Genomic DNA, 26067 nt, shown 5'->3' on the forward strand with positions numbered 1-26067 from the left:
TTTATCGAATGCATTTCTGTAGGCTTGTTCAGAATGCACTGGGCTTGTGACTTACACCTCCTTCATGCATAAGAAGAGTAAATTGAAAGTTTCTGCTTACACTTTTCAACTTACACCCTCCACTCTGCTCAGCTTCCTTCCGATGCTGTGCTCTCCAAAAAATAAAAAATACCAGTCTCCCATCTTTCCTGAACTTCGTCCCTGTCATACACACAACCAATTTCTTTTATACAGCCACAGCCCATTTAGCATTATTTCATACTAGACCAGTAGAGTTACCGGTATATTCTACACAAAAATGCTCAGAAAATACTACCTCCTCATCTTTTTATATTTATGGGTTTCTTTATTAAATATTCAGAAGGAAATTACAAAGTTAAAGAATAAAGAATTTTTGTACAGTATAAATATTTTTGCATTCAAAACATCTGAAATTTAGGTGTTCAGGCTTGTTCACATTCTCTATTTCTTTACGCTTGAATACAATATGCTTGATGGGCAGTTGAATGTATGAACTGAAAAGCAATTCTACAACAGTATACTTCAGCATTCTTGTTTAATCAGGCTAGAAGTACAAATGTTGGCTTCTCTGTGGTATGTAGAGTTGACCTTGCCTCATTTCAGTGTGAAGTGTTTTCTTGTTATTGTAAGCAGTGTGTACTCAAGAACTGTGTAGAGACTACAGATAAGTTAAATAAACCGTAATTTTTCAAGAGCACTGGGGAAAGAGAGAAAGAAAAACAAAATTATAGTATGGTAGAAAAAATAATTAAATCTTCATTCAAAATCTGTTCTTTCCTACTTGGAAGCTTTGAGAGTTTGCAAATGTTGCCTCTAGTCATTCTCACCTGTGATTGATGGAGAATGCTGTGTTTGGCATTGCACATTCAGCATAGTGAAGAACAGCCTAAAGGCAATGAGGTCTATGCGAACTGGAGGGATTTTTTTCTGTAATCTTGTCTAAATTCATTGTTGACACCTGAGAAAATATCTTATCCAAGCTTTCACGTTTTAGTCAATGCAGATTTAGAAACTGTCAGTTGACATTTTAATTACAGTATGAGTTTCTCGCCCCACCCCCCTTTTGCTTGTTTGCTAGTCGAGGAGAGAGCTTTTCCTGTCTTTGAGAATAGCTATGCTTATCAATTCGCCGAAGAATTGATGCTTTTGAATTATGGTGTTGGAGGAGACTCTTGAGAGTCCCATGGACTGCAAGAAGATAAAACCTATCCATTCTTAAGGAAATCAGCCCTGAGTGCTCACTGGAAGGACAGATCCTGAAGCTGAGGCTCCAATACTTTGGCCACCTCATGAGAAGAGAAGAATCCTTGGAAAAGACCCTGATGTTGGGAAAGATTGAGGGCACTAGGAGAAGGGGACGACAGAGGACGAGATGGTTGGACAGTGTTCTCGAAGCTACGAACATGAGTTTGACCAAACTGCGGGAGGCAGTGGAAGACAGGAGTGCCTGGCGTGCTATGGTCCATGGGGTCACGAAGAGTCGGACACGACTAAACGACTAAACAACAACAACATGCTTACTGAATAATTATTTTGCTTTTTAGTATGCTGATACAGTGGTTTAGATAGTGAATACTGGTGTGAGTTGGATTAGGCTTGTACAATTATCCTGCTGAAACATAAGTTATGGATCAAGAAGAAGAAAGATACAGAGCTTCCACTGCTTTGGAAATACTTAGAAGTATTGGCAAATTCATTTAAAGGGATCAAAGGAACCGGATGGAAGGATAATGTTTATCTTTATATAAGGAAATAGTGAAAGAATAGAAATCTCTAGGTTGTATCCAATGAAGTAATCCTGTTAGTGCAAGGATGCCCACCTGTGCAAGGGAAATTCTCATCTCTCTATGTGCCTACATGCCCCCATTTATTTTGGAGGTTCCCACAGCCCTCTGGAGCAGAATTGGGGGGCACACAGAGGGAGCAGAGGGAGAGGAAGTTCCATTTTGCAGGCAGAAGTCATTGTGCTAATGCGACATCTTTGATACAACCATCACATTTTAACTTTTTGACACTTTTCCAAATTAGACACATGTATTTCAGTACAATAACTATAGTATACTATGGGGCTGATCCAGAAATACTGGGTCTTGTCAATAGTTGTTTATTCAAAGTGTTTTTACCATGCTCTTTATCCAAAAGGACTTCCAGAGTGACTTCCAGAAATCTGTAGTAGAACAGTCCCCTCCCTTCAATTATTAAAAAGTGTGATAGAAAATAAAAGACATGGAGAGGAGGAGGAGGGGAAAAGGCAAACCTGGGCAACTTTCTTAAAGTTTAGAATCATAGAATCATAGAGTTGGAAGAGACCACAAGGGCCATCCAGTCAAACTCCCTGCCAAGCAGGAAACACCATCAAAGCATTCTTGACATATGGCTGTCAAGCCTCTGCTTAAAGACCTCCAAAGAAGGAGACTCCACCACACTTCTTGGCAGCAAATTCCACTGTCGAACAGCTCTTACTGTCAGGAAGTTCTTCCTAATGTTTAGATGGAATCTTCTTTCTTGTAGTTTGAATCCATTGCTCCGTGTCCGCTTCTCTGGAGCAGCAGAAAACAATCTTTCTCCCTCCTCTATGACATCCTTTTATATATTTGAACATGGCTATCATATCACCCCTTAACCTTCTTTTCTCCAGGCTAAACATACCCAGCTCCCTAAGCCGTTCTTCATAAGGCATTGTTTCCAGGCCTTTGACCATTTTGGTTGCCCTCCTCTGGACACATTCCAGCTTGTCAGTATCCTTCTTGAACTGTGGTGCCCAGAACTGGACACAGTACTCCAGGTGAGGTCTGACCAGAGCAGAATACAGTGATACTATTACTTCCCTTGATCTAGATGCTATACTCCTATTGATGCAGCCCAGAATTGCATTGGCTTTATTAGCTGCTGCATCACACTGCTGACTCATGTCAAGTTTGTGGTCTACCAAGACTCCTAGGTCCTTTTCACATGTACTGCTGTCAAGCCAGGTGTCTCCCATCCTGTATTTGTGCCTTTCATTTTTTTTGAAAGGCACAATTTTGAGTTTTTTGAGTTCTTACAGTAGCAATCTGGGATGGAAATAGCTAAAAATGAATGGCTGTGTGAACTGAGGAAGGCCAAAGACTCAGCAGAGGCAATGGAATAGCTCTGCATCTTTTCCCTGTCCTCAGCAACCCACTGGTGCATGTCCTGTGAAAATTTTCACTGTATTTCTATCACTTACAAACATACTGCAAACTGCTTTCCTAAATTCCCTTGTTTTAAAAAAGTGACTTAGCATATAGTATCAAAAGGGTGCTATTAGAGAGACTATAGCTCAGTTGTGTATGAGACTGCTGTCAGTTGGAGGAGATAATTCTAGGTTAGATGAACAGACTCTGACCTGGTGTTAGGCAGGTTCCTATCTTCCTAAATTTATCGGGGTAGTGGACATGGGATAAATTTAAGAAGGTGTAAGTTACTTGACTAGGCAGTTTGGAGAATGGAATATACTTTGTTTTGCCTACCATTATACGGTAAAAATATTAAAGCAACCAAGAGAAAGATATCACTTGGAAACCTGGAGATTGTAAGACACCTTCCTGAATGAAGAGATTAACCTATTTTATGTTTACAAGACAATGTGCTAAGTTGGCTAGGGCTAGTCAGTAACCTTCATGGTTGAGCAATGATGTTCAGTGCTCCATCTTCCCTGTTTGTGGAATGCTGTCTCTAGGGAGGCTCACCTGGCACCTAAAGATATGCAATATGTGTTATAATAATAATAATAATTTATTATTTATACCCCGCCCATCTGGCCGGGTTCCCCCAGCCACTCTGGGCGGCTTCCAAAAAAACAGAAATTCTAAAATACAAAAATCCATCAAACATCAAAAGCTTCCCTAAACAGGGCTGCCTTGAGATGCCTTCTAAAGGTCTGGTAATTGTTCTCTTTGACCTCTAGTGGGAGGGCATTCCACAGGGTGGGTGCCACTACCGAGAAGGCCCTCTGCCTGGTTCCCTGTAACTTGGCTTCTCGTAATGAGGGAACCGCCAGAAGGCCCTCGGAGCTGGACCTCAGTGTCCGGGCAGAACGATGGGGGTGGAGACGCTCCTTCAGGTATAGCGGACCGAGGCCATTTAGGGCTTTAAAGGTCAACACCAACACTTTGAATTGTGCTCGGAAATGTACTGGGAGCCAATGTAGGTCTTTTAGGACCGGTGTTATGTGATCTCGGCGGCCGCTCCCAGTCACCAGTCTAGCTGCCGCATTCTGGATTAGTTGTAGTTTCCGGGTCACCTTCAAAGGTAGCCCCACGTAGAGCGCATTGCAGTAGTCCAAGCGAGAGATAACTAGAGCATGCACCACTCTGGAGAGACAGTCAGTGGGCAGGTAGGGACTCAGGCTGCGTACCAGATGGAGCTGATAAACAGCTGCCCTGGACACGGAGTTGACCTGTGCCTCCATGGACAGCTGTGAGTCTAAAATGACTCCCAGGCTGCGCACCTGGTCTTTCAGGGGCACAGTTACCCCATTCAGGACCAGAGAGTCCTCTACACCCGCCCGCCTCCTGTCCCCCACAAACAGTACTTCTGTCTTGTCAGGATTCAATCTCAATCTGTTAGCCGCCATCCATCCTCCAACCGCCTCCAAGCACTCACACAGGACCTTCACCGCCTTCACTGGTTCTGATTTAAAAGAGAGGTAGAGCTGGGTATCATCAGCATTCTGATGGACACCCAGCCCAAACCCCCTGATGATCTCTCCCAGCGGCTGCATATAGATATTAAAAAGCATGGGGGAGAGGACAGAACCCTGAGGCACCCCACAAGTGAGAGCCCAGGGGTCTGAACACTCATCCCCCACCACCACTTTCTGAACACGGCCCAGGAGGAAGGAGCGGAACCACTGCATGACAGTGCCCCCAGCTCCCAAGCCCTCTAGACGGTCCAGAAGGATGTTATGGTCGATGGTGTCAAAAGCCGCTGAGAGATCCAGCAGAACAAGGAAACAGCTCTTACCTTTGTCAGTGTTCGGCTGATTAACATTCTATGGCTTTTTAATATGTGTGAGGGGGGTAATTATCTGAAGAAGTGTGCATGCACACGAAAGCTCATACCAACGACAAACTTAGTTGGTCTCTAAGGTGCTGCTGGAAGGAAATTTTGTTTCGACTAGTATTAAATGTTATGGCTTAGAACTTGTGTAAAGTGTGTGTGTGTGACTTCCACCAGCAACTCCCTTCACTTTGAGCTCCTGTACTCTTCCTCTCACCATTCTCAAAAGTCCAGCCTAGAAACAGATTTTGGGTGGACACAGAGTGCTTAGAAGGATGCGGGAAAGTCATGGACTGTGAACTGTGTTCTGTAGACTGAAGAAAAGCTAGGATAGAAGTCTGTTAAAACTTCTATAAGGTGGTGTTGAAAATGACGGGTCAAAATCATGACAGTCAACTTACCTATGATAAACAGGGAAAGATTCTAAAAGTGTGGCATTTGAAAACAAATTTCCTGTTTTTCTCTAATGACCTTGTACTTTATTTCAGTAATTATGAGATGAAGCATTGTGCAAGTAGGCATATTATATGAAAAAGAGACTGAAACCTTGACAGGAATAATTGACCCTGAAAAGGATGTAGAAAAAACACCCAGTTACACAAAACCCAGCTAGAATATATTTTGAACTATGGAACAACAGAACCTATAAACAAAAGCATATTTATTTACCAGCTTAGAAACAAATTCCTATTTGTATGGAGGTGGTAAAAAGGTAAAGGGACCCCTGACCATTAGGTTCAGTCATGACCAACTCTGGGGTTGCAGCGCTCATCTTGTGTTATTGGCCGAGGGAGCCGGCGTATAGCTTCCAGGTCATGTGACCAGCATGACAAAGCTGCTTCTGGTGAACCAGAGCAGCACACGGAAGCACCGTTTACCTTCCTGCTGTAGCGGTACCTATTTATCTACTTGCACTTTGATGTGCTTTCAAACTGTTAGGTTGGCAGGAGCTGGGACCGAGCAACGGGAGCTCACCCCGTCACGGGGATTCGAACTGCCGACCTTCTGATCGGCAAGCCCTAGGCTCAGCGGTTTAACCCACAGCGCCACCCGCGTCCCCATGGAGGTGGTATGTATGTCTTAAATTTTTGCATCTCAGTCAACTTTTTTTAAAAAGCTCTTACCCAGGGGTCAGCAAGGTTTATCTTGCCTGGGCCAGATCGGTCCTGCAGTGATCCCTCTGTGGTTCAGATGGCATGTGTGTGTGAGTGCGCGCGCCTGCAGTTTTCGGAGTCTGCGCAGACGTGATTTCTGGCACACAGAAACGAGTCCCCGTGCCATACTGTGCCGGTTTAGCGTGAGCGGGCAACTCAGTTCGGGGGTGGCTCATGGGCTGGTCAAACGACCTCTGTGGGCCGCTTCTGGCCCATGGGCCTTAGGTTGCTGACCCTTGCTCTTACCATTATAAAAATAAACTGAGCAAATAGTCTTACAATGATTTTCATCTGTTAAACATACATAAGATATATATATATATATATATATATATATATATATATATATATATATATATATATATATATACACATACACACACAATAGATCAATAGACACAATAGAGCATGGATGAGAAACTTTCTCAGCTCAAGAGTCATATTCCCCAATGGGCAGGACAATGTTAAGAGATTTGGAGAAATTTGGATCCAGCAAATCCAAACTTACTCTTGATACACTCCTGGAATGCCCACCCCCATCAGAGCACCAGTGGCAGATTGGCAAGGTCATTTCTGTACTTCCTGGGAGTGGGCTTCTAAAAGTTGATCTCTCTCTATGCCCATGGAGTAATACCCTATTGTCCCTTCAACACCCTGGAACCACAGAATTGTGTCCCAAGGGTGCAGGGCTAAATACCATTGCAAGGGAATAAGCCCCATTGAATACTCTAGGATCGACTTCTAAGCAAATGTGTATAGGATTGAACTGTTAGGAAATTGTCCTGAAACACCATACTCCTTAGACTGTGGGAATTTTAGCTTTCTTTTCACTGGTATCTGGTCCTCAAAGTTGAATATTTTTTAAAGTATCTCTGCAACATACAGTAAACACAGAGGGGCTAATTCCCACACCAGCACCTGCAGATTGTTGGGAAAATAATCTTACGAATATTTGGCTTTGACAGCTTGCAAATTGGACAACCAGCTAAGTGGTTTGGCTGTGCTGTTTCCTTATGGACTGAGAAATTGCCACCTGAATGTTTATGAAGATTAAAGTATCCGAGCCACAGTACTTTTTATGAGAGAAAATGTCTTCTTTTGTGCTCAGGCAGAAGATGACTGGCAATTTACCTTGTATGGTGTTTTATTTTGGCATGCTTACCTAGAAGAAAATATTGTGAACTGATCATGTCAAAAAGCCTAGACATTTTCATTTGACAACATACATAAAATTTATTTTAAAAAAAACAAATATTGAAATAAGATAAATACTTCATATATGTTTTCAAAGGACCATTGTCCCTTTCCCCTCCATTCCACAAATTAAATACTGTAGAATTAAACATAAATTATGGTATATTATTATGGCAACAAGATGTTATGCAAATACAAGAAAGGGCAAGTTACCATTCAAACATTGAGAACAATATAAATAAAAGTAATTGTTAATAATATAAAAACTTAATTATATATTGTATTATAAAATAAACTTGAACATTTTTTGAGTTTAATCATATTTTTGCACTACTGCAAATAGATTTCTGACATAGAATTGAGCTTTAAGTTACCTCATCAGCAACAAAATTATCAGAGCTCAGTGAGCTTTTAATTCACATCCAGTTTTTCATACAGGCTTTCACTGTGTATATTTGAGGCTAAAGGTAAACAGCTCTGTTTAATTTTTGGTTATATCTCACATCCCCAGTTAAGAGATGCTGTTTGCTTCAGAAATAGAAATGATAATACAAATGTAATCCCATCAGGTTTCAAAGCAGAATCCCATCTGTGTGCAATCATCTAATCTCTGTGGAGATAAAAAAAATGGATTGTGGACATTTCCATAAAATTTTAATGTATGCTGTTTTCCCATTGATGCATTTTCTGCAATCATTCTGTTGTAAGTGTTGCAATGAAATAAATTCTTGGAGATATATGCCCAGGACCTAAGGAGAACACATGTGTGTGACAAGAATAGTAAATTGTGTTTCTGCACACTTTTAAAACATTAGAAATAGTCATGTAACCTTTTGGGTTGAGATAAATTAGCCTGTCTCCTTGGAGAGGTAGTAGTAGGGTGGTGCCCTCCAGCTGTAGTTTGAGTCCAGCTCCCATCCGTCACAACCAGCATGGCCATTAGTCAGGGGCTGTAGTTCTACAATGTTTGGGAGCCACCATATAGGTTACTCATGAGATGAGGATGTGCAGTAGATGAAGTCTGAACAGAAAATGAGATTCTGCTACAGGCAGTTGACCCTTTTACTTCATCTAATTTAGAAGGAGAGAGTAAGAGGTCTGTTCATATATTTTCTGGTAGCTGTCCCTACACTATCCATGCAGTTGCATCAGAGGGAGAGGAGAGACAGTGGGTTGTCTCCAACACAGCACAAGAATTTCTGCATGTGTAACAGAATGTTCTTACCCTCTCCTTGCCCCCTTCCCTCCTAAATCTATTCTCGGGGTTCCCTCAATCTTATGGAGCAGATTTGGGGAGAGCAGGTGAGAGGAGGGGGGGAATCCTGTTGTGTAAGCAGAAATACTTGTGCCTATGGGACATGCTAGTTGAATACCACCCAGTGAACCCCTCTCTATTGGCTTAACTGGGACCATCTAACAGGGTGAAAACATTCTAGCCTCATCACTAGAGAAATGGTATGTGGTTTGGCTCATCTCTGTAGTTGTTAAAGGATCTGAGATCTTTGATGTTATTCCATGTATCAAAGAGTTGTTGTTGTTTAGTCGTTTAGTCGTGTCCGACTCTTCGTGACCCCATGGACCATAGCATGCCAGGCACTCCTGTCTTGCACTGCCTCCCGCAGTTTGGTCAAACTCATGTTCGTAGCTTCGAGAACACTGTCCAACCATCACGTCTTCTGTCGTCCTATCAAAGAGTAATGAAATAATATAATGTGGATCTTCCCTCAAATCAGACCCAAGTATTTTCCTCTTCAGACATAGAGGAATCTGACTCATAAATAATCTGGTAAATAGAAATAGTGTCTGGCTTGGGGAGAGAATGTTGTCCTTTGGTAGTGTTTTCTCATTCATAGATTTCATTGTAGGAGGAAACACCCAGCAGGAAAACAAACTGTATAGCTCCAAGACTGAAAATATATCTGTGACACTCCCATAAATATACATCCATCCTAGAGTCAACATCATAAGGTAAATTTCCGTGGGGAAAAAAGATTTTGTGTCACATCTTCTGGATCCTGAGCATTTGGAGCATGGGATCACACTTAGGTGAAGGGAGCAATGTGAAAATGGCAGAATATAGGAGCTGTATCTGAGGGACGATGGTGGATATGGCACAGATGGTATTTTAGTCCTCTTAGTGTGCCAAAGTGTTGGGTGGGAGCTCCAAATTTAATGTCTAGCAATATGGAATGGTAGCCTCCAAAGTAATCCTACTCTGGTGCTCAATCGGGGAGACCATGTGGTTACACCAAAGAAGTCCTGGTTCCCCAGGAGGGTCAGGAGAGACTTAGACAAGCCCTTGTTTATCCCCTGTTCTATCTAGAAAAGTTTACTATAAGAGACTTCAGATGAGCTCAAAGGTGGAGGAGGAGTAATTGACAATGAGTAAAAGCACCTAATGCAAAAAAAAAGCATCAAATGTCAATCACTACTAAGGCAGAGAATAATTGGGAGTCTAGGGTGAAACTCTCCAAGGAAGCAGCCTTTTCTTTCTTGGATACAAATCTACTTATTATACTGAACAACACTCCAATTATTTGAAGGGGCCCTGTAGATAACCTAGAGAAGAGCTTATCTTATGATTCAGTAAGTGGTTAAGAAACAGGATGCAAAGGGTGGGAATAAATGGGCAGCTCTCCCAAAGGTGGGATGTAGAAAGTGAAGACCCTCAAGAATTGGTATTTGGACCTGTGCTTTTTAGCTTGTTCACTCATTATTTAGAATTAGGGGTGAGCAGTGAGGTGGCCAAGTTTGCTGATGAAACCAAATCGTTCAAATAGGGGTTGCAAAAGGAGCTACTGTTATACAAAGTGGATGAATGGACAGTAAAATAGCAAATGCAATTCAGTGAAAGCAAATATAAAGAATTGCACAAAGGAGCAAAAAACCTCACATATATGGTACATTCCTGTTACAGGTAAGTAGCTGTGTTGGTCTGCCGTCGAAACAAAATAAAAATAAAATAGAACAATTCCTTCCAGTAGCATCTTCGAGATCAACTAAGTTTGTCATTAGTATGAACTTTTGTGTGCATGCACACTTCTTCAGGTACATTCCTGGTTAGAAATGGCAGTGACTGACCAGGAATAATACCTTGGGTTGTAATGGATAGCTCAATGAAGAATTTGAACCAGTGAGGTGCAGCAGTGAAAAATGTGAATTGCATGCTAGAGATATTAGGAAAGGAATTGGAACTCTTGCATGAGAAACGATTGCAAAATCGGGGGTGTTTTAAATTTAGAAAAAAGGTAAGGGAGGCATGATAGAGCTGTGCATGGTTTGAAGAAAGGGTAGAGAGATCTTTTCTCCCTTTCTCATAATAGTTGAACATGGGACTATCTAATGAAGCTGAATGCTGGAAGATTAAGAACACAGCACATAGTTAAACGAGGGAATTCACTCCCACAAGATGTGATGGCCACCAACTTGGACAGCTTTAGAAGAGGACTGAACAGGAGAAGGCGGCTCTCAATGACTACTAGCCATGATAGCCACATACTGTCAGAAGTAGTATACGTCTGAATAACTGCTGGGAATCGTGAGTAATGTTGCACTCGGGTCTTGCTTGCAGCCTCCCCATAGACACCTGGCTGGCTACTGTGAAAACAGAATGCTGGACTAGCAGTTTTGTTCATGTTCTTATGTAGAAGCTTCAAAGGATACCCCTACTCTTAAAAGTTATTTGTTTGTGATTATTGTCACTAAAGCAGTGGTGTAGCAGGGGGGTGGGAGAAGTTAGACCAGGATCTACTAGCCGTGTGTGTGTGTGTGTGTGTGTGTGTGTGTGTGTGTGTGTGTGTGTGTGTTGGAAGCTGTCCAGAGTAGCTAGGGCATATATGTGCTGCACATGTGCCACATATATTTACACCAATTGGCAGAAAACACTATGGGCAACAGAACGCAGAGTATTAACCACTATACGATCATGGCCGCACTATGGATATGGACAACACTTCAAGAAGGGTGTCTCCATCAGCTCTTAGGAAGCGATCTTTCTGATGTGGGAGGTGATCCTTGAAGTATCCTGGAGCCAAGTCATTCAAGAGCATAAAGGTAATTACTAACACTTTGAAATGTGCGCAGAAACAAATTTGCAACCAACGCAGTTGTTTCTGGATAAGTGTAAAATTACCCCATAGGCACCCGTAACAACCTTGCTGCTGTTTTCTGGACCAATTGATCTTCCAAATATTCTTCAAAGGTAATTCCATGTAGAGTACACTGCAATAATCCAATTTTGAAAGATTTTCAGTGACTTTTACCATAGCCAGGCTTGTCTATTTTTAAGTTTTGGAAGTACTTCTGAGGTTTGTATCAGCAGGTTCTAATCTCCAAGCGCTTTTCCTCCTTACCTTCTTCGGATGTTTTGCAAAAAATTCTGAGTCATCAGTCCTGAACTTGCACTGGATTTAGCTTTTGTTCTGAGTCATCGGGAATCTGATGTAGGTAAGAAGAATATTACTGTCAGGTTTGGCTTAAGAAAACAGCACAAAAATAAAGTGAGATTAGACAGTCAAAAATACATTAATTTGTTATTTTCAGTAGTTTTTTTCATAAGTCCTATAAATATTATTTGTGAAGAGCTGTATGTTTTTTGAAGCTTGCTCAAAAGTGCTATCCAACTAGTTTTGTTTAAGTGTAGAACATGCTTGTTGAAACCCTTACTTTGTTTGGTGGGCGTAACTTGAATTTATTTCATGGGAGGCTAGGAACAGTGGATTGGGTATTTCCTGTCACATGACCTCAGGCAGGCGCAAAGACTTGTGAGAGACAGGCACTTCCTACACAGTTTTTTCTCCAACCTGACTCAGCAAGGTGTTTCTCCTGGGTCTCCTGCTTTTTCAGATAAGTTTAGATTTTGATCTCATTTTATTGTTGCATTATTTCCCCTAGTTTTCCTTAGTTTTAGTAACTGTCTTGAGTCTTGCAACTATAGATATAGATATAGTATATAGTTGTGTGTGTGTGTGTGTGTGTGTAATCAGTATATATATATTCCAAAGAAATATTTCGTCCATCCCCGCCCCTGTTTGTTTGCCTTAGCAATCTTTATTGATCGGATTTAAAGATAAACAGAGGAAAATCCTACGGGAGGCTTTTCACAATCGTAGCTCACATTTAGTGACTGCTTGCTCCATATCACCACCTCAAAGACCTCCGAAACTGCGCTCAATGCCGGCTGTGCGTGGTGGGAGGCGGCAACGGGAGAAGAGCTTCTCCCGTCGCCGCCTCCCGCCTGCCTCCCCTGACATTGAGCGCAGCTTCGGAGACCTCCGAAACTGCGCTCAATGCCGGCAGTGCGTGGCGGGGGGCGGCAACGGGAGAAGAGCTTCTCCCGTCACCGCCTCCCGCCTGCCTCCCCCGACATTGAGCACAGCTTCGGAGACCTCTGAAACTGCGCTCAATGCCGGCTGTGCGTGGCGGGAGGCGGCGACAGGAGAAGAGCTCCCGTCGCCCTCCCGCCTGCCTCCCCCGACATTGAGCGCAGCTTCGGAGACCTCCGAAACTGCGCTGAATGCCGGCAGTGCGTGGCGGGGGGCGGCGATGGGAGAAGAGCTTCTCCTGTCGTCGCCTCCCGCCTGCCTCCCCCAACATTGAGCGCAGCTTCGGAGGTCTCCGAAGCTGTGCTCAATGCCGGCTGTGCGTGGTGGGAGGCGGCAACGGGAGAAGAGCTTCTCCCGTCGCCGCCTCCCGCCTGGATCGGACACGAGGCGGGGAAAGACCTTTGCCTTCTTTCCGCGCTAGTGTTCCGCTGGTCTCTGCCGGTTGCCCCTCACTGCTCGGGGCAACCGGCAGAGACCAGTGGAAAACAAAGGGGAACCAGCCGCAGCTGGAAGAAGGCGAAGATCAGCTGAGAGGCGCTGACAGCTGTCAGCGCCTTTCAGCTGATCTTTCTTTGCCTTCTTCCCTTCCTACAGCTGGTTCCCCTTTTGCTAGACGAATGCCTTTTGCAAATAGGTTTTGTGATCGGAGGTTTTTATGGCCACGCTTCGCAAGACGAAGCGGCGGCCATAGAAAACCTCGTTGTCTTGCGAGGCAACCTCCGATCGCAAAATCCATTCATATAGCGGAAATTTCGTTAAGCAGGGCATTCGTAAAGCGAGGCACCACTGTATACCGAAGCTGATTAACAAAGAGGTGTAACATTTCAAAAGGATTATTTAGTGGTGGTCAAAAACTCTGGGTATACAATTAAGTCAGTTTTGTTGTTTTTAAATGGATTAAGTTCCTTGCTAGACAACATTTGCTGAAGAAAATGGTAGCCAGTTTGCAAACAGAACTTCCTCAAAAGATTTTTCTGACCCTCTTGACACCCTTGCAATAATATCTGCAGAATTAGCAAACTTTCATTTTGGGCCATATCCACATCATACATCCAAAGCATTTTTATAGCATTTAACAGTTCATGGCTGCTTCAAAGTAATCCTAGAAACTGTAGCTTGTTAAGGGTACTGGGAATTGTATCTCTGTGGGTGGTAAAATGCAGTTTCTTCCCAGGGGGAGCCATGTCTGTTAAATTTGTATAAATGTGCTTTAAATGTGGAAGTGACATTAAATTGTTAACCGTTAATGCTGTACAAGCATCACTTACAAAGCTTGAAATAGGTAACATTTGACAAGTGTAATCAAATGTGTTTAAAAATCAGAGACAGCATAGGATTTTGTAACCCTTGAACTTGGCAAAACATGGTATGACTCTAAAGTGAAGGATTTTAGAGCAAATGTAGGGCAAATGTAAAGGTTCATTCTTAACTAAAAACCATGAAAGGACATAGGATCTAGGGTTACTTCTCAGTTGCCAAGGAAATTGGCTCAAAAAACCGCTGGAGGCAATGATAAATTTCTCATGTGTGTATTCTCCAGGCATAAAAAAAGAATATTGTGCAGATAAAGTTCCAGACTCTCATGATGATTCGACAAATGTCCAAAGCTTAGAAGATTTTCATTTTTCTACTTTTAACACACTTGTTTCATTAATCAAAGGAATAAGGTTTTAAAATTACATTCTTATTCCTTGCGTTTTCTCTATTTGATAGTGTCCTAAGCTTGAGATTTACAGCCTGGTGTAGTGCAATATGTTTGCTTTAGTGGCATGGCTTGTAAATGCAGGGCATTGAAGCAGAAATGTGAAACATCAGATGCACAACATCAAACTGCTCAGATATTTTAGGCTGCACCTCTGTTAATTATTCATAAAGAATTTATATATAGGTCTGCAAGCGCTGCTGATGCCATCAATAAGAAAAGAGTTGAGATGTGACTGAAATTGGTGGAGAGCAACCAGTCTCATAGGTCACCCTTTAACTTAATAAATTCCCATGTGAAGTCACATTTGTATCTTGAAATTTAGAGTGATGAAGGGGGGAAATCAGTGTAAACATAGAAATTATTTCCCTTAAAATTGGGACTATGGCATCACCAGGCAGCACAAATAAAGCACAGCTTGTTATGAACTTGGTCTTACTAGGTCCCTTGTGTGTTTTAAAGTCATGTTTCTACTGCTCATTTTCTTTGAGTTGAGTGGTGTTTGCGCTGTTTCCTTCCAGAGTTCATATCTGCTTCAGAACTACTTGTTTAAATTGGATTCAAGAATCCAAGGGTCATTGTTTAAATTACTTGCTCCTACAATTTGAGATCTTGTGTGCATGTTCTTCCTTGTCAAATGTACACAGTGAAAATTAGGGGAAAGGTACTGAAAATTAAATTAAAAAATTCCTTCAGTAGCACCTTAAAGACCAACTGAGTTTTTATTTTGGTATGAGCTTTCGTGTGCATGCTCATACCAAAATAAAAACTTAGTTGGTCTTTAAGGTGCTTCTGAAGGAATTTTTTTATTTTGTTTCGACTCAGACCAACACGGCTACCTACCTGTAACTGGTACTGAAAATTATATGAGTTACATTGAACTCTGAGGTGCAAGTTGTGTGTATATTTTAAACCCTTGAAGTAAGAGGCACTGGGAAGAATGGCTGCCTGAACTACTAGGAACTGGCAAAGAAAATTTTTATAACACAGAAAAATGTTGACTTGCTTACACTGTGATTCTGTGTATAAGAAATTAACTGATAGTATTTGAGGTTATAATTATGTGCCCATTTATCTAGGTAGGGCAAACTCCATTGAACTTAGTGGGACTTAACTTCTGGGTAGACATGCATTTTATTTAACATTTATTTCAATATTCCTAAGCCACTCTTTTAGGGGCTCCCAACATATTAAAAACATAAAATTCATTCATAACATAGTTACAAGCCATAAAACCACAATCTATAAAACACAAAAATATATAAAAAATAATAGCAGCAGTAAAACCTTGCCAGCAGAAAAACAGTATAAATAATAAAACAAGCAGATAAGCACAACGAGTTTCAAAATAGCAACAGTTAAAAGACAAAACAATTAGATTATTAAGGAAAAAACAGTATGAAACAAAAAGGGGGGGTATTCAGGGCTCGTTTGTATATCTACGAGGAGTTCCAAAGTTCCTTCAAAGAGAAAGAAGCATTTTTTCAGTATTAGATGTTTGAAACATTATAAATGTAATTGAGTGTGTAAACGAAAAGAGTGTTGCAACCTTTTAACCTGGACAACTTTTCCACATTCTATGGGATGCTTATCTGTCATACACACATTTCAAATTTCACTCTTCAGTCCAAAATAATTCCCATATCAGCTCTTAAATTATATCATACCAGAATGAAACAATAAAATAAGTAAAACTAGCAAGCTCCCAATCATTATGATGGTGAGAGTGAGCAAGCCAATTTGAGACCTCCTAATCTCACTGTGTACAGGGGGAGACATAGTCATCTCTCTTTGTAATTTTTGTGGTAGATAAGTAAAAATGTAGCTAACATTTAAAATCTTCCACCTTGGGAAATCTGTGTCTACATACTTAAATTCCTGCATATTTCCCCCCAAAAAACAATAAGGACAACAAATGTTATAATGAAAAACTGTCTTGCCATCTGGATGATCATCTATGTCTTATGAATATTGCATGCCAGGTGGTTTGGGAGGAATTTTTTTCAAAGATGTTTGTTTTGTTCTGTATAGTATGGATGATAAACTCATTCACTACATATCTAAGAGGTATAAAACTGAGTCATTTAATCAAGATTATATATGTAAATATTGTCTTTTTTGTGATACTGTTAACTAGCAAGGGAAAAGTAGAGGCAACTGCCTGCTTGATGCTTGCGCAACTTACTAGAGCACAGCTGAGTCTTGTGTTTTTTCATTTGGTTTTGGTTTTTGCTGAGAGACTTGGCGAAACCTATAAAGAAAATGTCCCATTTACTCCTAGGGTCAAATTATTTTTAGATTAATTGTGTGACTAGCAGCCGTGTTAAGGGACCTTAAAACATTAATCCCAGCTGAGATCTGAACAACCCTCCCACCCTCCCATGTGCTGCTGTTAGCCTTTTAAAAAAGCTCTTTCTCTCTTAAAGGAAAGTCTCAAGAGAACGTGGGGCAAAACACAACTGGAAAATCTCCACTAGTTTTCATAATACATAAACACCAGCCTGCCCACTGTGTGCCACTAGTTACTCCCACATCTGATGATTTTTCTGAATTGAGTAGAATGAAGTTTCCTGGGCAAGTACCACTTTCTCTCTTGACAAGATATATTTAAGTCTGCACTCCCATCTTGAACAACACTCGGGATGTCTCTTGAGCGCTTACTGCAGCAGCTTCCCTTTCTTCCTCTTAACAGCTGTTGAACAGTTCAATTTTCACTATTGCTTCAGCTCCTACGAGTGACTTTGAATTCTATCCTGCTGCATTATTTGACCTCTAACCAACTTTATTGTGAATATGTATCTTAATAGCTTTGTATCATTAATGAAAATAACATTGCCCTAGCACACATGTTGCACTGGGGAATGGCATGGTAACATTAACAAATAAGCATACAAAGCAACTTGTTGAATAGTGAGTTGGTTAGAGCAAAAGAGACCTGGACTTAAATCCAGCCGTGAAACTCAAGTTACTTTTGGCCAGCCACTCACACACTCAGGCTAACCTGCTTCACAGAGTTGTTGTCAGGATAAAACAGGGAAATCTGGTTGCTCCATGCTTGCTAGGTTGCTAGGAACCCCTGTGTTCCTAGAAGCAAGAGTGAGATGGGATACACATTATTAATGTTACTAGTAGTGGGGAGTGCCTGGCAGTGGCCGGGATTTTTAGAATAAAATAATTATTGGGGTTTGTTGGTTTGTTTTTCAATGGAGAGTGTAATTTGTGAACTTGGACCCAACATGCCAAATATTTGGTAAAATCACACTAAAGTCACATTTTGGTCCTTCATCTTGATTCAAAATGGTGCCTGGCATTCAGTCATAAATGAAGACCCCCAGTTTGGGAACTCTTACGCTGAGTTTGGTGATATTGCAAGAGGTGACCAAATCCATTCCTAAAAGTGTATGAAGACATGCCAAAATGATGTTTTGGTCCGTTATCTTGATTCAAAATGGCACCTGGCATGCAAACACTGAAGCCTGCCGCCTCTACCTCGGAAGCCCTTATGCAGTTTAGCAACAATATCTTGAGAAGTGGCTGAAACTATGTACAAAAATGGGCAAAGTCATGCCAAAGTGATGTTTTTTGGTCTACCAGGTTAATTCAAAATGACACCTGTGTCCAAATGGCAACCAAGTCTGCCGCCCACCTGGGGAGCCCTCATGCCAAGATCGGTGACGGTATCTCGAGCAGCACCCGAAACTATAAAGGACAAATAGACAAATAGCCAGACAAGGCACTTTTGAAAATATATATTCAGTTTGATAGTTGGAGTGAAATGCATTTCTTGTGGTTTTTGGAAACGTAGCTTCTCTTTCCCTGTTATGTTAGCCTTGCATTTTCAACAGCTATTGCATTTTACTTCAGAGAGCAAAGGAAAATGTTGTGCTTACAAACATTTAATTGAAGTGCATTTAAACCATTTTGTTTTCAGTTCCAGTTACTTTTGATTGGAATTATGATCTGTCAGTTTTTAAATTTGGAAGCATTCTCAGGCATTGCCTGATGGTTTATTAGTATTCATGATGTAAAAGGACATTCTTTTCAAACTAAGATAATTTTAAAAAGATAATTGGCTGGACCAACATTCTCATTAACCTAATTTGCATTAAATGTACTTCTGTGAATTGTAGTTATTTTTTCTTTTATTTGAGAAACTTGCTCTGTGGGTTTTTTTTTTTACTGCCTGCTTAGAATAATTTCCCACCAGCTTTAGTGGTATCACTGTGGATTAAGAGGTTTGAGGACACTAATATTTCTTTATTTAGAAGGCATTATCATAGGGTCTGGCATTATTTACTGTTTAATTCTGTTCATTTGAGTCTCATTGTGCCTTTCTGGATAAAGGAACAAACTCAGTAGTTTGGAGGCAGATATATTTGTTCCAGTAAGTAGAGAAGTTGGCAATTATACAATATAATACTTTTATATATACACTATATATTTTGGAAAATGGCCTGTCTGTCTGTTTGCTCTCTATAGGTTCGGACACCTTTTGAGATATCTTTGCCAAACTCAGCACAAGGGCTCCTGGGGTGGGGGTGGGGTTCTATGTCAACATTTGGGTTCCAGGTGCCATTTTGAATCAATATGGTGGATCGAAATGTGACTTTGGTGTGCCTGCACCTGGTTTTTTTGCATAGGTTTGGTTGCCTCTTGAGATATTCTCACCAAACCCAGCACAAGGGTTCCTGAGGGGCGGTGGTGGGCTTTGTCACTGTTGGACACCAGGTCTCATTTTGAACTAAGATGGCAGACAGAAACATGACTTCACCCAATTCTTGGCATGAAAGCCCCGGACTCACAAATTATACTATCAATTAAAAACCCCACAATGTTTTTGGGTTCCTCAAAAATCAGGGCTGCACCAACCATTCCCTACATGTGTGTGTGGGGGGGGGGGGTGTTTTCCCACCAGACAAGAAAACTGGAGACAAAACACTGAAGAAGTCAGGGCTATTCCAGGATGCTGCTTACAAATGGGGATAGATTGGCCGATTCAGATACAGGCTTGACTGAACTACAATAGCACTTCTGTAATTTAACATACTGTGATCCTAACTCTTCCATCAGCCACTTGAAGAGTATTTTTAGTGGCTTGCAGGTAATGTTTTGATTTACAAAAGTTGGCCATTGACTTTCATAGACCTGAGTCTGCTCATACTCGGCAGCTAAACACATTTTGGAAAATGAAGGTGTGGTGCAGTATGTAAAATGCTGAAAGAAATAAAATGTTGAAGTAAAATCAGATTCTAGCTTTAACAGTCCTGTCACCTCTTATTTCATACAAACTGAACTGAAGTGCTGTTTTTAAATGCAAAACCTATCATGTTCTGTTACAATATTGTAGCCTTAATGGAAAATGGTTTTAACATTCACTCTGTTTGGTGCCTTTGGAAAACAAGCATGTGTCTTAAGTGGTTGTGGGAAATGAGTGCCAGCTACAATAGGTTGTATTTAGTGCATTTCTATTCAATAGGGTTGTCTTGCACATACATCTGCACAGACACACACAGGATACCGAGGGATAGGGGCTGGGAGGGAATCTGAGGCAAAATAGAAGGTTTTGAGTCTGAATCTTATTACCTCTGACTGGTCCTTATTACCAGGCACTCTTTGTATTCTCCCCACCACAAAGTTTATAATCACCATGTAGCTCCTGCATTGTTTTAGCGATAACAAATGATATTTGTGTGATTCTTTGGGGCTTTTTTATTGTTCTAGGGTGTTGGCTTGCTTGAGCTTCCTATATTGATATACTGTTAAAATATGAGAATTCTTGATTTTTCATTCATGGAACTTTAATCAGTTTTGCTGATTATTTGGCAAATTTATTGACACATGTGTCACTTTATTTCTAGGGGATTCCTTTACCCAGTTCAGATTTGCTGAAGAAAAGGAGTGGATTGCAGAAAACCTTTGTCCGAAACAGGTAATAGAGAACAACCTGTTCTCGAAAAGATTGTTGTGTGCATTTTATTTCAGTTTCTGCGGGGCAGATGATGCTTTATGCACAGCCAGTAAAGTTGATGTGGCATTGTGGTTAAGCTTGTGAGCAGAGTCAGGAAGTGTCTGATTCAAACCTCACCTCTGTACAAACTCTGTTCTCCCCCAATATTGCCTCAGCCACCCCACCCGCCTTTTCCAATTCAGAGATTATATTGCTTGCTTACTTTGAGGATTACTGAGGTAATAAATGTAAAGTGCCTTGAACATTGGAAATGGTCTATATAAATGCCAGTTTTTATTAAAACTTGGAGAATAAAAGACCCTGTAGAAAGCTATTAGGCAAAACAGAGTAGAATTAGCCACACATGCTTAATCTTGGCATGCCAACCTAGATAAATCTCCCTGTTCTAGAAAATATATTGGTGAACATGTAAGGCAGCCCCAATGCTAGTGCTTCTCTGTGATCTGTTGCTGTTTGACTGTGCACAAGATGGGAAGAGAAGGCATTGTATAATCTCAACCATGATGGAATGGGAAACACTCAGAGGGTATTTAGGACTCTGAAATGCACATGGAACTCTAGTTTACTGGAGAACATGCATAATATGATTTCAGAAGGGGGGCTGTTGTGGTGTTCTGTGTCAGCTGGGTAGTCACAAGGTTGTCACCTATGTGGAGCACATTGCAATAGTCCATCTTCAAAAACCTGAATATTAAGCATTAGGCCTTGCTAACATAATGAGCAGCTTTCTCATAATAAAGTAATAAAAGGAGATTTTGGCTGCCTGGGTGTAGCAAGATTCAGGAGCATTCCCAAGATAATGGATTTGAGGGAATCACAGGGGGATGAACCCCAAACAACTGTTTTGGGTGTCCCCTTTCTTCCCAAGTGACTTGGCCAGATAATCCCCATTATTTTGATGGATGGAAAGCAGAATGACACCATGAGTTCTGCAGAGATATTAGCTCCATTGGGCTTCTCCCTTTGCAAACTCTGGCATATTCAAGCGGGGGGGGGGGGGGGAGCCAATGGCTCACAATGCTGTAGTTACATCTTGTATTGAGCAAGGGGTCCAGATGATCTCTTAGGTTCCTTTTGACTCTATAATCCTACTATGCAGCATTATGATTTCAGTGTAACTGAGGTTTGTCCTGTTGTTTACAGCTTATGATTTGCCTGGGTTCAGACAATATGCTAAGCCAAAATATGATTTAACTCAGCCACGGTCTTTCTAGGCCCCTGCATGTTTGCTGCTTCATGCTAAATTATGGTTTGGCTTAGCAGTGCATACAAAAAAGAGCTCAGTGTGCTAACATGGATCACCAGAGGAAAATGAGATTTGCCCAGTCTGTGAATGACATTTAAGATTAAAAGGGGGGAAGAGTGTATGAAGGGAGAAATATTCAGGCTTGGGTGGGGTGGGGGGTACACAGAACTTGAAAGTTGAGCACAAATGGGGTTGAAAAAGCATTTTAGAAAATGCTCTGCCTGTACTTGATAATGAAAGAAATTCAGTTCCTACAAATCTGTAGGAAGAGGAAGAGACATCTACTGCCTTCAACAAGTTGTTACCAGGGATAGGGGGTTACTACAGTAAGAGATTTTTAATGCTTTGCTTGGAGACAACTGGAACAGACTGTATTGTAGCATGTGAAGTGAGTGGATTATAGTCTGATGGCAGGGAAAGTAAACTTATTCTTTCATCCTTCAGCTTGTCACCCACAGACTTTGTTCAATTGCAAGCTTGGTAGTAAACTAGTCCAGTGAATGTTCAGGCTTGCTCTCTGCTATCTACACTATTTCTGTTGTATTGAGCCACAGCCTAGGCTGGAATTACGATAGATGTAGAACTGCTCCTCAAAAGAGATTGAACGTGTTTTGTTTTCCTTCTTTCCCTGGTGATGCTTAGTGATACAAAATGTATGGCACAACATTGTTATCCCTGCTCTCCCACCCCATGGCACCCAGTGATGCAGTGCAGTGACATCGCATGTTTTGTACCCCTAGACTTTCCTGGAGGGAAGTAATGTTTGGCTGTGATTTTCAAAGGCAGTCTCACATCTGTCATAATATCTAATTCCAGCTTTATTTTGAAAAAGAATTTGCACTTAGGATATTGAAGGATTTGTCTGCAGCACCTCTTCTGAGAATTTCCTATACTTTCATCATTTACTGCATTTTCATAAAGTCTGTTTTGAAGTCTTTGTGTCTTAGATATTTTCAAAATTAATCAATCAAGTCATGAATGAACTTCAACCCAGTTTGAGTCAAATGATTAATATTTTATGCTTATCATATACATCTGCATATCAATCAAACACCTTTTGTCACAGACTTTTGACATGTTGTTTGAATGAGAAGTAGGCATTCTAATTTATTCGTTTCAGAAGCTAATCTCTCAATTTAGAATATGTTTGAAGTAAGCTAAATATCTCTGCACTATATTTCTGCTTAAGGTTACTGCAAACATCTAATTAGTGCTGATGACAGCAAGTAATCTTAATATATCTATGAATAAGCTTCTTTGAATTGAGTAGGACCTGCTTCTGGGTAGACCTGGTTAGGATTTCATTTAAACTTTTCACCTGTAGACATAGAACTGTGTAAAGCTTTACAGAAGGTGGTTCATTAGAGAAACCTCATTATGGGTGCTGACATGGCTCAGGGATTTTTTATAAATGAAAGAAAAGCTCTCATCCATCAATTTGCCTTGCCTTCTGTGGCAGCTTGTTTAATTCCCATAAACTCATTTGTTTAATTAAGTTAATTGTTTAAGGTGGTAACCAAAGCTACGCAAGCAGAGTTCTGCTTATGCCACAGGACATCTGTTTCCTCTCCTCTCCTGTATGCTTGAAAATCTGCTCTGGAGGGTCCCCCACCCTCCAGAGATGATTATGAAGACAAGGAAGACAGCAGAGGAAGGTCCATTGTATGTTCAGAGGTCTGTTGCACCAGAGGAGCTGCAGCATTAAAGCCCTCAGGGCAGTATTCAACTTGCACAACTCCACCCCCACCTTAACACCCCACGCCATCCCCATTGATCCTTCAAAATGATTAATAAAGGCCAACCTTGGTTCTTCCATATACTGTAGATGGTTTCATTGTTAATGCTTCCATCTGTATATGTAGTTCTTGTGCTACCCAGCTCATTTCAGTGGTGGAAAAAGATGACAGATGGACCTGCTTTTGTGTGTAAGTTATTTAGGAGACCATCATTCATGCCCATTTAATCTCATGTTCTACTGGTTTTTTTTTTCAGTTGTCTGGGTTGTATGTTGACTGCCAGTCTTTGGTCCAGGCACTTGAAGAGCTGCCTCTACATCTCAAACTGAATGTGGCTAAAGAGTTGGTGCAGGTAACACAAAAGCTGCTCATAAATATATTGAGCCTCGCTTTAAGCTTAAGTAGCCTTATGTACTTTTAATGTAATTTGTCATGTGTTATAATATGTACATATTGCCTTGAATCTGAAAAGGAAGACTATTAAATGGAGGAATAAACCATCAGCACTTCTTATGCTTCATTGCTCCTTTTAAGCAAAGTGTTTTCCACATGCCAAGTGCATCTCGGTCAAGACCAACATCCCCAAAGAGTTGCTTGTTCTAATTTTGTTGTTCCAGATTTTTCACCGCCTTTTTCCTAAGCAGCATTGTTCAGAAAACAGAAAATGAAATGTATGATCTATTTATTTATTGTAATTTCTACTGATATGTATAGAATTCCTTGTGCAGATATTCTCCACTATGTGGTAGATCTAGTTCAGCGTGGAAGCTGCCAAGCAGGCATGTATTTAAAGTAGTTGTTTTTGCCCAGGGTTTAGAGCGCTAGGTAGCAACAAGACAACATATTCTGCTGGCAAAAATTAAAATATTCAGGTAGAGGGAACAGAGCCAGTGAGACTTGTGAGTCAAGCATGGCTGTTAGCTAAGATTACAGTTTATCAAACGCTAGCAAAAATCAATCTGCACTAGAAAGGCAAAGCTGCATAACTTCTAAAAACAGTTTTGCTCTCCTTGGGGACTGCTTAAAGTGACTCAGACGCTGACATTGCTCACTTCTTGATCTAACTCAAAGTCATTCACTGAACGTAGCAGAGAAACTCGCAGCTATTTTGCAAAGAAAATGCATTCTTAAAAGAAAAAATGGCAAAACTGGGGGTGTCATTCTTGTCCTACAGTTAATTGTGCTATGACTGGTGTATTAATACACCATTATGGGACGTTTTGTCCAGTAATGAAGTAACAGATTCCCTTGCAGCAGATCAATGAACTGCGAGTGGTGAAGCTTTACATCTTCTTCCTTTTACTTTTTGCTACATAGCTGAATATGCCACCCTGGGTTACCCTAAGCTGGTTATAAAAAGGTAAAGGGACCCCTGACCATTAGGTCCAGTCATTACCAACTCTGGGGTTGCGGCGCTCATCTCGCGTTATTGGCCGAGGGAGCCGGCGTACAGCTTCCAGGTCATGTGGCCAGCATGACAAAGCTGCTTCTGGTGAACCAGAGCAGCGCACGGAAACACCCTTTACCTTCCCGCTGTAGCGGTACCTATTTATCTACTTGCACTTTGACGTACTTTCGAACTGCTAGGTTTGCAGGAGCTGGGACCGAGCAACGGGAGCTCACCCTGTCGCAGGGATTCGAACTGCCGGCCTCCTGATTGGCAAGCCCTAGGCTCTGTGGTTTAACCCACAGCGCCACCCGCATCCCTTAAGCTGGTTATACCTTGGCAATAATTAAGTAATATTATACAGTATATTGTTTAGCTGGGTGAATGTTGGGTGAATGCTTCTCATTTGTCATTATTAAGCATAAGACAAACTTGAGGGGCAGAATATGTCTTTAATGTTTTACTATTTGAGCCCTTCACTGAAAAAAGGCTTCACAGCCTGTCCATTCCACTGATTTGCCTTGCCAGACTTAAAGTGTGTTCTGTTTTTTAAAATCTTACATTATAAGAAGGAAAAGCAGGTATATAACAGCATTGCCTAAAAATCCTAATAGTCATAAAATGAGAAATATACAATAAAAAGTAACATTAAAATAATATCATTAGGCCAAATGAGAGGAAGCTTCTTAAAAACGCTTTGTATGTTGTAAACCACCCTGTGCTGTTCGGATGAAGGATGGTATATAAATTTAATACATTGTTGTTGTCAACTTCAACCAATATGCTTGCAGGTGACCTTACCTGGATGGTGGCAGCTTAACCATGATTACCCATGCTTTGGTAACTGCTAGAATACTGAAGGGGCCTTTCATAAAGCCCCAGAAACTGCAGTTGATCCAGAACAGGATTTGCAAAATTATTAGCTGGGACTAGATGGTTTGACCACATTATGCCTGTGCTCTGCCAACTTTCAGTCAGTTTCCAGGCTCAGTTTACAAACCTAACCTTTTAAGGCCTAAATGGCTTGAGAGCAGGTTCCCTGAAAGACCTCCCACCTCCCACCCAGACTTAGGTTCTTCCTGGAGACCCTGTTTTGAATGCCCCTGTGAAATGAACTAAAGTGGCTAACCACCAGGGTGAAGGCCTTTTCAGTAGTGGTACTTGCTAAAAAAACGTTCACCTAGCAAAACCCTTGTGGTCTTTTTGATGTCAAGAACACATTTCTGTTCACCTAATGCTTAGTCTGGTTGTCTCCGTTTTTAAATCTGTGTTTTATATTTTGGGTTGTGATGAGTTTAGTTTTCTTGTCATAT

General features: G+C 41.1%; 1 protein-coding gene across 5 annotated transcripts in view; it reads left to right on the forward strand.

Moving 5' to 3' along the window:
* AVEN (apoptosis and caspase activation inhibitor) overlaps positions 1-26067 on the forward strand; it is a 99361-nt gene that overhangs the window by 68597 nt on the left and 4697 nt on the right. For 2 of the 5 annotated variants that reach the window (XM_088671189.1, XM_088671191.1), the window contains 4 exons: positions 10715-10929; positions 11368-11444; positions 20276-20346; positions 23624-23719. In XM_088671189.1, coding sequence (XP_088527315.1) covers positions 11390-11444; positions 20276-20346; positions 23624-23719 — 222 coding nt within the window. In that variant the 5' untranslated portion in view covers positions 10715-10929; positions 11368-11389. Of the gene's footprint in view, positions 1-9261; positions 9360-10714; positions 10930-11269; positions 11445-20275; positions 20347-23623; positions 23720-26067 lie in introns of those variants that run through there. The other 3 variants (XM_088671195.1, XM_088671196.1, XM_035110782.3) reach the window with 3 other exon arrangements.

This window comes from Zootoca vivipara, chromosome 1, assembly GCF_965207765.1.
Source record: "Zootoca vivipara chromosome 1, rZooViv2.hap1.1, whole genome shotgun sequence".
Taxonomy (NCBI): Eukaryota; Metazoa; Chordata; class Lepidosauria; order Squamata; family Lacertidae; genus Zootoca; species Zootoca vivipara.